At 43.3% G+C, this 10,898-nt stretch overlaps 1 protein-coding gene across 2 annotated transcripts in view; it reads left to right on the top strand.

The window, feature by feature from the left end:
* Positions 1–8,044: 8,044 nt before the first annotated feature.
* The window catches only part of ATXN3 (ataxin 3), a 38,366-nt gene continuing 35,512 nt past the window's right edge, over positions 8,045–10,898 (top strand). Inside the window, exon 1 of one of the 2 annotated variants that reach the window (XM_003786993.2) lies at positions 8,045–8,134. In XM_003786993.2, coding sequence (XP_003787041.1) covers positions 8,111–8,134 — 24 coding nt within the window. In that variant the 5' untranslated portion in view covers positions 8,045–8,110. The remainder of the gene's footprint in view (positions 8,135–10,898) is intronic. The other variant, XM_023511550.1, reaches the window with a different exon arrangement.

Below are 10,898 nucleotides of genomic sequence, written 5' to 3'. Positions count from 1 at the left end.
GGTTGCAGCCGTCATTGTTGTTTGGCGGGTCTGGGCTGGATCTGAACCTGCCACCCTAGGTGTATGCGGCTGGTGCCCCAGCCACTTGAGCCACAGGTGCCAAGCCACAACCTAATTTTTAAATGAGTAAAACATTTTAACAGTCATTTTACCAAAAAGACACAAGTAAGGCAAATCAAATGAACAGATAGATGTTCAACCTCAGTAATTATGATGCAAATTAATAATGCCTATACAGTACATTTGCATTGAATAAGAGACCTGGGGAGGCCAACACCGGCAAGCAATAGGAACCACTCTCCAATGTTCCTGACTGGCTTTTGCTGAAATCCCAGGCATGAGAAAATACAGCATGGTGGAAGGCTTCATAGAGAGAGTAAGGTTAAAAAACAAGGAGTATAACTGTATTATGGAACACTTAACACATTCTGTTTACCACACTTCTGTCTTGCCTTTTTCTTATCACTGCTAATTTATTTCTTAGGGCTGAGACATTATGCTGTGTCTAGCAAGTATTGTTTTTAGTACTCTTGGCCAGCAGTGATGGTGGCTTTTTCCCAGATTTTGTCCCTAGTGCCTACCACTTTTAACCCTATGCTCTATCCTATAACTAGGGAAATGCAAATTAACAGCATAATGAGAAAGTAGTACACACCTATCAGAATGGTCAAAATTAAAAAGAACTGACCTTGCTAGAGCAACTGGAACTTACATACTGCTGGCAGGATGTTAAATGTTGCCACCAATGGTTGAATCACTTTGGGAGTAAGTTTAGCAGTTTCATATATAAACATATACCTACCATGTGACCCAGCTATCCCAGCCTGAGATATTTACCAATGAGAAATAAAAGCACATACCTACACAAAGACTTACATGAATGCTGATAGCAGCTTTATTTCTAACAGCCAAACGGTGGAGATAACAAATGTCTATCAACAAATGAGTGGATAAGTTGTGTTGAATCTGTATCATGGAATATTACCCTGCAGTACAAAGAATGATCAACTGTGCAGTCCCTCCTTCTGGTAATCCCAGTACTTTGGGAGACCAAGGTGAGAAGAGCATTTGAAATCAGGAGTTTCAGTTTACAGTGAGCTATGATCATGCCACTGTACTCCAGCCTCGGTGACAGTCAGACCATCTCTTAAAAAAAAATGTTGATACACAACATGAATGAATTTCAAATTAACTGTGATGAATGAAAAATCAGACCAGGCTCGGCACCTGTGGCTCAAGTGGCTAAGGTGCCAGTCACATACACCTAAGTTGGCAGGTTCAAATCCAGCCGGACCCGCCAAACGACAATGACGGCTGCAACCAAAAAATAGCTGGGCGATGTGGCAGGCACCTGTGGTCCCAGCCACTTGTAGGAGGAGGTAGGAGACTCGCTTGAGCCCAAGAGTTGGAAGTTGCTGTGAGCTGTGATGCCACAGCACTCTACCCAGGGGATATGAAAAGAAAGACAGTTCTAGTCATGGCACTCTGACAAACGAGCACCTTTTGGGGCAGAGGGAAGCCAGAGGAGCTAAGAACATGTGCTGCCAATGTGGTCAGGCTGGGACAGTGATCCCATCAGTGTCCAAACTGGACTGAGGGTACCCAAGGCAGATTCTCATGGCTCCAGCTTGTGTCACCATCCCTCAGGAGCCCTGGGTTTGCCTTACAGTGGAGGGCCAGGAGAATTTCTTCTGGACACTGGAACAACCTTTTCTGTACTTCTCTCTAACCCTGGTCATTTATATCCCAAATCTCTAACTATACAGGTGGTGTCTGGAAAGCCAGTTACCATATTTTTCTCTCAGCCTTTAAGCTGCAATTGGGATGAATGGCTATTCTCTCATGCCTTCCTAATCATGCCTGAAAGTCCTGCTCCCCTTTTGGGGAGGGATATATTAACTAAAGCAGTAACAACCATTTATATGAATATGGGACGGGAACCTATATTATGCCTTCCCTTATTAGAGACAGAAATTAACCCAGTAGTGTAGGCTACTGAGGGACAGGTGGGAAGAGCAAGATATGCTCAACCAGTCCAAATGAAATTAAAGAATCCTGCCATCTATCCCAATCAAAACCAATATCCTCTAAAAGCAGATGCTAAGAATGGACTAATACCCATAATACAGAATCTAAAGCAGCAGAAATTATTAATACCTTGCAATAGTCCATGTAAGACTCCTATTCTAGGAGTGCCAAAGCCAAATGGAACTTGGAGACTAGTCCAAGACCTGCGCATTATAAATGAAGCAGTCCTTCCTCTCCATCCTGTAGTTTCCAGTCTGTATACTTTGTCGTCTCACATCCCTGAAAAGGCTGCCTATTTCACAGTCCTAGCCTTAAAATATGCCTTCTTTTGCATTCCACTTCCTGAAAATTCCCAACACCTTTTTGCTTTTGAAGACCCTTCTGACTCCAACACCCAAGTCACATGGGCTGCGTTACCCCAGGGATTTAGGGACAGCTCTTGTTTGGACAAGCCTTAGCCAAAGACTTGAGTCATTTTTCCTATCCTACAGCGACTCTTATTCAGTATGTAGATGACATTCTTTTGGGAGTGCCAGATGCAGAGAAATAATACAAAGCTACACAAACTCTATTAAACTTTCTAGCTGATTGTGGGTACAAAATTTCCAAAGCTAAAGCCCAATTCTGTGTCCCAGAAGTTCACTATTTGGGTCTCCAGCTTTCACAGGGGAAGAGAGCCTTGGGCAAACAAAGAATAGAACCAATACTGGCTCACCCTAAACCTTGAACTCTCAGACAACTTTGAGGTTCTTGGGAATTACAGGCTTTTGCAGACTCTGGATCCTGGATATAGTGAAATAGTTAGACCACTCTATTATTTAATTAAAAATGCTCAAAAAGAGCGTCTGATCACTCAAGAATGGGAACTGGAAGCAAATAAGGCATTCCAACAGTTGAAAACTGCCCTTTTGTAGGCCCCTGCTTTTGAGTCTTCCCACTGGACAATTTAATCTATATATGACAGACGAACTGGAATTTCCCTGGGAGTTTTGGTTCAACACCGGGATCCAGTTTTACAACCTGTAGCATATCTTAGTAAAGAAATTGACACCATAGCCAAGGGATGGCCACACTGTCTACAGGTCATAGCAGCTTAACCCCAAAAGTAACCAAGCTAACTTTAGGAAGAGATCTAATTATTTACACTTCTCATGACCTTACTGGACTTTTAAATTCAAAAAGCAATCTTTGGCCATCAGATAGTTGCCTTCTTAAATATCAAGCCTTATTACTAGAAGGACCAGTGCTACAATTAAGCTCCTATGCTGCTTTGAATCCTGCCACTTTCCTCCCTGAATCCAATGAGGATATAGGGCATGATTGCCAACAGATTATAGCACAGATCTATGCAGCTAGAGAAGACTTACAAGAAACCCCCCTATCTAATCCTGACATGGTTTTATATACAGATGGAAGTTCTTTCATAGAACATGGAACTCGAAAAGCAGGCTATGGTGTACTCAGTACGCTGTAATGGAGAGTGGGTCTCTCCCTCCAGGAACCAGTACGCAATCAGCTGAGTTAATAGCCTTAATCCGTGCTTTAGAAATTGGGAGAAACAAATGGGTCAATATATACCCTGACTCAAAATATGCCTTCCTCAATTTACATGCCCATGCTGCTATTTGGAAAGAAAGACAATAGCAACTTCCAATGGCTCTCCCATAAAATATCATCATGAAATAGACAGGTTGTTACAAGCCATTCATGCTCCACAAGAAGTAGCAGTTATTCATTGTGAGGGACACCAAAAGACCTTAGATGAGATTTCTGAAGGTAACCAACTTGCTGATAAAGAGGCCAAAATAGCAGCACAGAAAGGAATAATTCCCCTTGTGGCACCCCTTATTTGGGAGGGGTCACTTGAGAATCATGCACCTCAATATACCCCAAAAGAAAAGGAATGGGCTTTATCCAGAGACTATTCACCACTTCCATCAGGCTGGCTACAAAATAGAAGTGGACTTTTGCTATTACCTGCTGCAAGCCAATGGAAAATATTTAAAACTTTGCATCAGTCCTTTCATTTTGGCACTGAAAGTGCCTATCAAATGGCTAAAATTCTCTTTGATGGAAAAAAACTTATTTAAAACCATAAAACAGATGACAAGGACTTGTGAGGTATGTCAGAGAAACAATCCTTCAAATCACCATCTAACTCCTCCAGGTATACAGAAACAAGGTAAATATCCAGGTAAAGATTGGCAAATGGATTTCACTCACCTCCCTAAAGTACATGGTATACAATATTTGCTGGTATTTGTGGATACTTTTACTACCTGGGTTGAAGCATTCCCTTGCAGGACAGAAAAGGCCCAGGAAGTTGTAAAGTCTTTAGTACGTGAGATTATCCGCAGGTTTGGACTCCCTCAAAGTTTGCAAAGTGATAATAGGCTGGCCTTCAAGGCAGCTGTTACACAGGGAATATCTAAAGCCCTAGGCATAAAATATCATCTACACTGCTCTTAGAGACCCCAATCCTCTACAAAAGTAGAAAAAAATGAATGATAAAATCAAAGGACAGTTATGAAAGCTAACTCAAGAAACTCATTTCCCTTGGACTAAATTGATTTCCATTGTTCTCCTTAGAATAAGAAATTTACCTCAGAAACTGCTGTAGCTCATTCGAATTATTATATGGAACACCTTTTTTAACTAACAATTTATTATTAGATCAAAAAACTACAGAATTAGTAAAACATATTACTTCTTTAGCTAAATTTCAACAAATCCTTAAAAACCTCCCAACTACATTTTCACATTCAATACTACAGGAGCTTTTCTCTCCTGGAGATCTGGTCCTGACCAAAACTCTCCCCTCTAATTCACATTCCCCAAACCCAATTTGGGAGGGTGCCTTTTCTGTTATCTTATCTTCTTCTACAGCTATTAAAGTTATGGGAATAGACTCCTAGATACATCATTCATGAGTAAAATCCTGGAACCCACCACCTTCTTTTTTTTTTTTGAGACAGAGCCTCAAGCTGTCCCCCTGGGTAGAGTGCCGTGGCATTACAGCTCACAGCAGCCTCCAACTCCTGGGCTCAAGCGAGTCTCCTGCCTCTGCCTCCCAAGTAGCTGGGACCACAGGTGCCCGCCACAACACCCGGCTATTTTTTGGTTGCAGCCGTCATTGTTGTTTGGCGGGTCCGAGCTGGGGATTCGAACCTGCCACCCCGGTTGAGCTACAGGCACCGAGCCAAACGCACCACCTTCTACGGAAAGCAGACCATGAAGAGAATCAACCACTGTCCACCTACACTTGTGAGGCTAAAGAAAATATAAAGTTACTATTTAGGAGACAGCAAGAAAAGTGTTATTATAGTTTTCTTTTAAACATCACTGACTTTGTTCTTCTAACTTGACACTGTAATTACCCCCCTCCTCTCACTGCTCTACCCTTGCCTTTTAATGTGCTAATCAGATTTGCATCTTCCAGAAATGTCATCAAGCCACACACAATAAAGATGGTTCCAATCCAAGACCTGATTCTATCGTGGACCCCTGGATCACTCTCCCTCCAGAGAAACTCTAACTGCCCCCTCCTAACATTGCCTGACTCAGCGGGAAACAGTTAGATCGAGTCTTTGTCCCTTTTCCCTAACAGCAGTTAGAGTTTCTACTCAGAGAGGGACAGTTGATCCAGGACAAGTGGCATCCCAGCCAGGTTGTGGAGCTGGGGGGTGCAGACCAGCTGCCTCCCCCTTGGCGATGTTGGTGCGGTGGCAGCAAGCAGCAGAACCAGTGGGCTGGAGGGTGGGCAGGGGGCCCCTTTTCCTAGGCCTGGGAATGAAAGGGATTGTAGCCATTCACTTACAACCCAGACATGTTCCAAACATGATGTCCCAGACACGCTAAATTTAACTACCAAGGGCCCCATGTGACTATATTATGCCCTTAGACAAAGAGCCTAGAGTCAGACAGACAGAGAGACAGCTTGTCTCTCCTGACTTGGGTTTTCTCTCTGCCAGGAGCTCTGGCACTTCTGTATTCTTTTCTGTAAATAAATCCTGTCTTACCACTTATCTGTGATCTGTGGATTCAATCTTTGAATCACCACAACCAAGAACTTACTGAAGAGTGAAATTCTGGTATCGCTACCATGTGAGGTCACAAAGAAGGTGCCATCTACAAGGAACAGGCCATCCCCAGCCACTAAATCTGCTGGAGCCTTGATCTCGGACTTTCCAGCTTCTAGAACAAATTTCTATGTATAAGTTATAGGGAATCCCCAAGTTACAAACATCTGACTGATGTATGATTCACACTTACTAATGAAGTTATTACAGGTAATGGGTAAATGTACCTGTGCCAACTTACATACAAATTCAACTTAAGAAGAAGCCTACAAAAATCTATCTCATTTGTAATCTGGGGACTGCCATCCTCAGACTGAGGTATTTCATTACAGTACCCTGAATGGACTAAGACACCTGGCTTCATTAATTCATTTGAAAGATAGCAACTACAACTGAAAAAAAAAAAAAACAAAGAAACAAAAAAAATGGTTTGCAATTTTTATTAACTTGATGAAATTTCTCTATATTAAGAACATGGACTTTCTTCAATACGGGACTGTGAACTGTGCACAAAAAGATGTTGAAAAATGGTAACTGAATCCACCTGGTCCACAATGGCAGTCTCCATTCTCCTGCCTCCCACTGCCCCTTCTGCTCCTCCTAACTGGTCTCCATAGCAACACCAGCACATGGACCCTTGTAAATCCTCATGTTCTTGGCAGCAGCTGAAACTGACTGCTCCTTGAAATCTTGCCTTCCCAGGGCTCCTGCACTAGCAGGCTCTCCTGCTGTTCCTCTACCACTGGGCCTCAGCTCTGAATCCTCAGTCTCTCTCTTTTCCCTTAGATGACTTTACGTATTCCTCTGATTTTAGTTACCTTTTGATGCCAACAACTCCCCATTCTACAGCTCAAACCTGCCTCCTGAACTCCAAACCTAATATCCAACCATTACTCACCATAATTACCTGAATGTCTCACAAGTATCTCAAACTCAGTATCTCCAAAAGGTTAACTCTTTGTTGTCTTTTCTCCCCCAAACCTTGTTCCTCCTCTAGTGTTTTCAATCTCAATGAACACCGTTCCTGTCACAGTGGCTGCCTAGGGCAGAAACCAGGCATCATAATCCCTACCATTTATATCCCTCATTCTGGAATCCTCTTAAATCTCTCTACTTCCTAATTAACTCTCAAAATGGTCTATTCCACAGCTATGGCGATGTAAGATGGGAATCTGACCATGTCTCTTCTTTTAAAATCATTTTACCTGCTGCCTTTAAAAAGTACATCTTATTCTAGTTTCAAGGTGCAAGATCTGCCCCTTACTATCTCCTCTCCCTCCCACTTTACTCCTCCCAACTTGCTATTAAGGGACTGAACGCTTACACTAGTAAGAAACAACCTGGATTTGAATCCTGGCAAGGCAACTTGTTCAATGCTGTGCTGTTCTAAACCTCTCTGAGCCTCAGTATCCTCGGGTGTATGGTAGGATTAATATCCACACCTGCATCAAAGGTTGCTGTTATTAAATTCGTTACTATATGCAAAGCACTTACAAAAGTACCTAGCCTGTAGTAAGACATATAAAATATTAGCTATCATTTTTTACACAAGTGCTAAGTAATTGGGAGAATACAATGGACGCCTTTTTCTTACTGAGGATTTCAGTGAGGACGGAGAAAGATATTAAGTAATCATATACAGATATAATAAGTAGAAAATACGAAGCCAGGAAACATTGAACTCGACGGGTGGTCCAGACTTCTAGAAACCTAAGAATCCATACAAACCGTTGGAAGCAGAGATCCTCCAGGCAGCAGGCGGCGCTGAAGCACCCTGCAGATCGCAGATAACAAGCTACCAACGTCACGTGTCCCTGCGTTTACTGCCCGGCGTTCACGCGCTCTTCGCTACACATGATTCATATCCTCGGGGGTGATTGGTCTGTGCGAGGCACGTGGGCAGGGGCGGGGCGGGGTGGGATGGGGTGGGCGGGGGAGTAGGGCTTGGGGGCGGGGCTGGAGGGGGTAGTTCGTGGGGGGCCGTTGGCTCCAGACAAATAAACATGGAGTCCATCTTTCACGAGAAAGTGAGTGTCGGCGTTCGGTGGGGAACTGTCCGCGGTGCGGTGGCGGGCATGGAGCGCAGCATCGCCGGCTCCTGGAGGGCTGGGTGGGGCTCCTGGCGCCCTTATACTGACCTCGCTGAGCAAGTGGGGGACGTTCGAGTCCCCTGCTTCTTCGGCCCGGAGATGGGAGTTTCACCGACCCCCATCCTATCCCCAGCCACAGAGGCCCCCGCCGGGGAGGCAGGGTTGGGGGCGTCTCGGGACACGGGAGCGGGTGGCACCGAATGGGTTAACTTCTGCCTTTCTCCGCCACTTTCCGTAGCCTTTTCAGGGGATTCTTTCTCCCCTTCTCTTCCGAGGGTCTAGGTAGAGTGACCTCTGGGACACCTTCCTCGACTCTTTCTTCCCGGTTCCAGCCTGCTCCCGCAATTCCACCCTACTCCTGCAGTCCCACCCTTAGCAGAATTTTTCTTCTCCTGGCTCCTCAATTCTCTGTTAGAATCTCTCATGCCCTTAAGCGCTTTAGAATCTTGTTCGCGTCCTCCCCTTGCCTGAGCCGCTCGAGGACAGAGACCTTGGTTCGCCCATTGTGGGGCCTGGGCACTTAGTGAAGTAGGAAACCCCTAGTTCCCCTGAGCAAGGACGTCGTCACAACAGTTTTTATTACGGGATGTTTTGGTATACCCGTCTTCCTGGAGCAGGAGGCCAGGTTTGTTTTTAGGTATGAGGAGTCGACTGGAATAATTTTGTTGTAGTCTGCTTAGCCTGTTGGGACTTCAGTTCCTGAATGACCACGCACTTTAAGATACTGTTTGTGGTATGTGGAGAAACTGGTCTTTTCTCACGTAGGATTATCACTATCAGGGCATTTGGGTGTGAGTGAAACCTTCCTTACTCAGTACACCTTTGGCACGTGATATCTTGTTTCATAATAGTTTCATGTCTGGAAAGGGTTGCTGGTAAGGCTGTTATTTAGTAGGAGGGTGCAGAGGGTTTTTGTTTATTAAATACTTGTGAACGATCATTTATTTATCCTAGACATTTTAAAATTCACACTCATGCACATCAGTCAAAGACAAAAAAAAGCATGGTATAAATCTGTGGTGTGAATCTAAACAAATTGTTCAGTGCAATGCTTTTCTTTATAGAAAACATCAGAAGCTTTTGGAACTGGAACAGACTGAATTTTGAGTGGAGAAAGGACTCTTTAGTATAGTCACCACTAATTTTTGACTTTATTGACATGATTTATGGATCATGGATGAACAAGAGAGATTTAGTTGGTTAGCTAAAGAGATTGGTTGAAAAATAAACATCTACTTATTTTTATTACTGATTTCCCAAGTCGTTGGTGTAGGACCATATTTCAACATAGAAGATTTTAAACATTACTTCATGAGAATTGTACAGTGTATTTTGATTGTACCCAGTTTGGGCAGATTTCAATGAAAGTAACTCCTTAACCATGATACCAAAAGAAGGTGACACTAGCCTAATGAGTATCTACTTGTTTGAAGGAAGTCACTCTCAATTATCATCATTTGTATAGCTTTAATTGTACTTCAGAAATACATTTACTGGGGCCGGATGTGGTGGCTCATGACTGTAATCCTAGCACTCTGGGAGGCCAAGGTGAATGGATTGCCTGAGCTCATGGGTTAGAGACTAGCCTGAGCAAGAGCAAGACCTTGTCTCTAAAAATAGGTGGGCATTGGGATAGGTGCCTATAGTCTCAGCTACTCAGGAGGCTGAGAATCACTTGAGCCTGAGAGTTTGAGGTTGCTGTGAGCTGTGATGCCAGGGCACTCTTCCAAGGGCGACAAAGCAAGACTGTCTCAAAAAAAAAAATTTATATATATGTATATATATATATTTACTAATATCAACTTATAAGTACATAGCAAATGAACTCTTAACAGATTAAAATTCTTTGATCATATTTTAAGAGTATGCACCTATAACCATTGGGTCCATTGGTCAACTCCTATGTAGTCCATTTTGGGGATGTCTGTGTTTAACATGCCATTTTCCAGTGCTCCCTTCCACTCTACAATATGCCTTTAACCCTTGTTAGTCTCTGGGTTGGAGAGGCAGACAACCAACTTTGGTCCTAAAGAAGCTATGTAGGTAGGGATATCTGCCTACAAAGGGCCTTGCAACCACTTCTTCTTGGATTGATCATTGGTTTTATTTATTTATTTATTAAAACAGAGTCTTACTCTGTTGCCCTGGGTAGAGTGTCACAGTGTCATAGTTCACAGCAACCTCAAACTCTGGGTTCGAGTGATCCTCTTGCCTTAGCCTCCTGAGTGGCTGGGACTATAGATGTGAACCACAATGTCCATTTTTGTATTTTTAGCAGCAATGGGTTCTTACTCTTGCTCAGGCTGGTCTTGAATTCCTGAGCTCTGACCTGCTTCGGCCTCCCAGAGTGGTAGGATTACTGGCCTGAACCACCATGCCCAGCCTGGTTTTCCCATTTTAGAGTTGTCACTTTGAGAACCTTTTATTAAGTTAAAATGTGAAAAGTTTTTCACCGATACATTTTCAGTGCCTGAGATAATAGTTGACACAAAGCAGGTGCTCAATAAATACTTGACTGGATCAAGAGAGTCATTAAACATTTAAGATGTATGTGGTGCTGTTTATCTGAAGTCAACAACTTTTCTGTAAATATGTTAAGCCTTTGCAGGTCATATATACACTCTGTCCTGTATTCTTGTTTGTGTGTTTTCTATTTTTTTTTTTTTTTTTTGAGACAGAGCCTCAAGCTGTCCCCCTGGGT

The sequence above is a fragment of the Otolemur garnettii genome, unplaced genomic scaffold, assembly GCF_000181295.1.
Source record: "Otolemur garnettii isolate 467f Iridium unplaced genomic scaffold, OtoGar3 scaffold00020, whole genome shotgun sequence".
Classification (NCBI taxonomy): Eukaryota; Metazoa; Chordata; class Mammalia; order Primates; family Galagidae; genus Otolemur; species Otolemur garnettii.
Note: the sequence above shows the minus strand (reverse complement) of the source record. Positions and strands in the feature narration are given on the sequence as shown.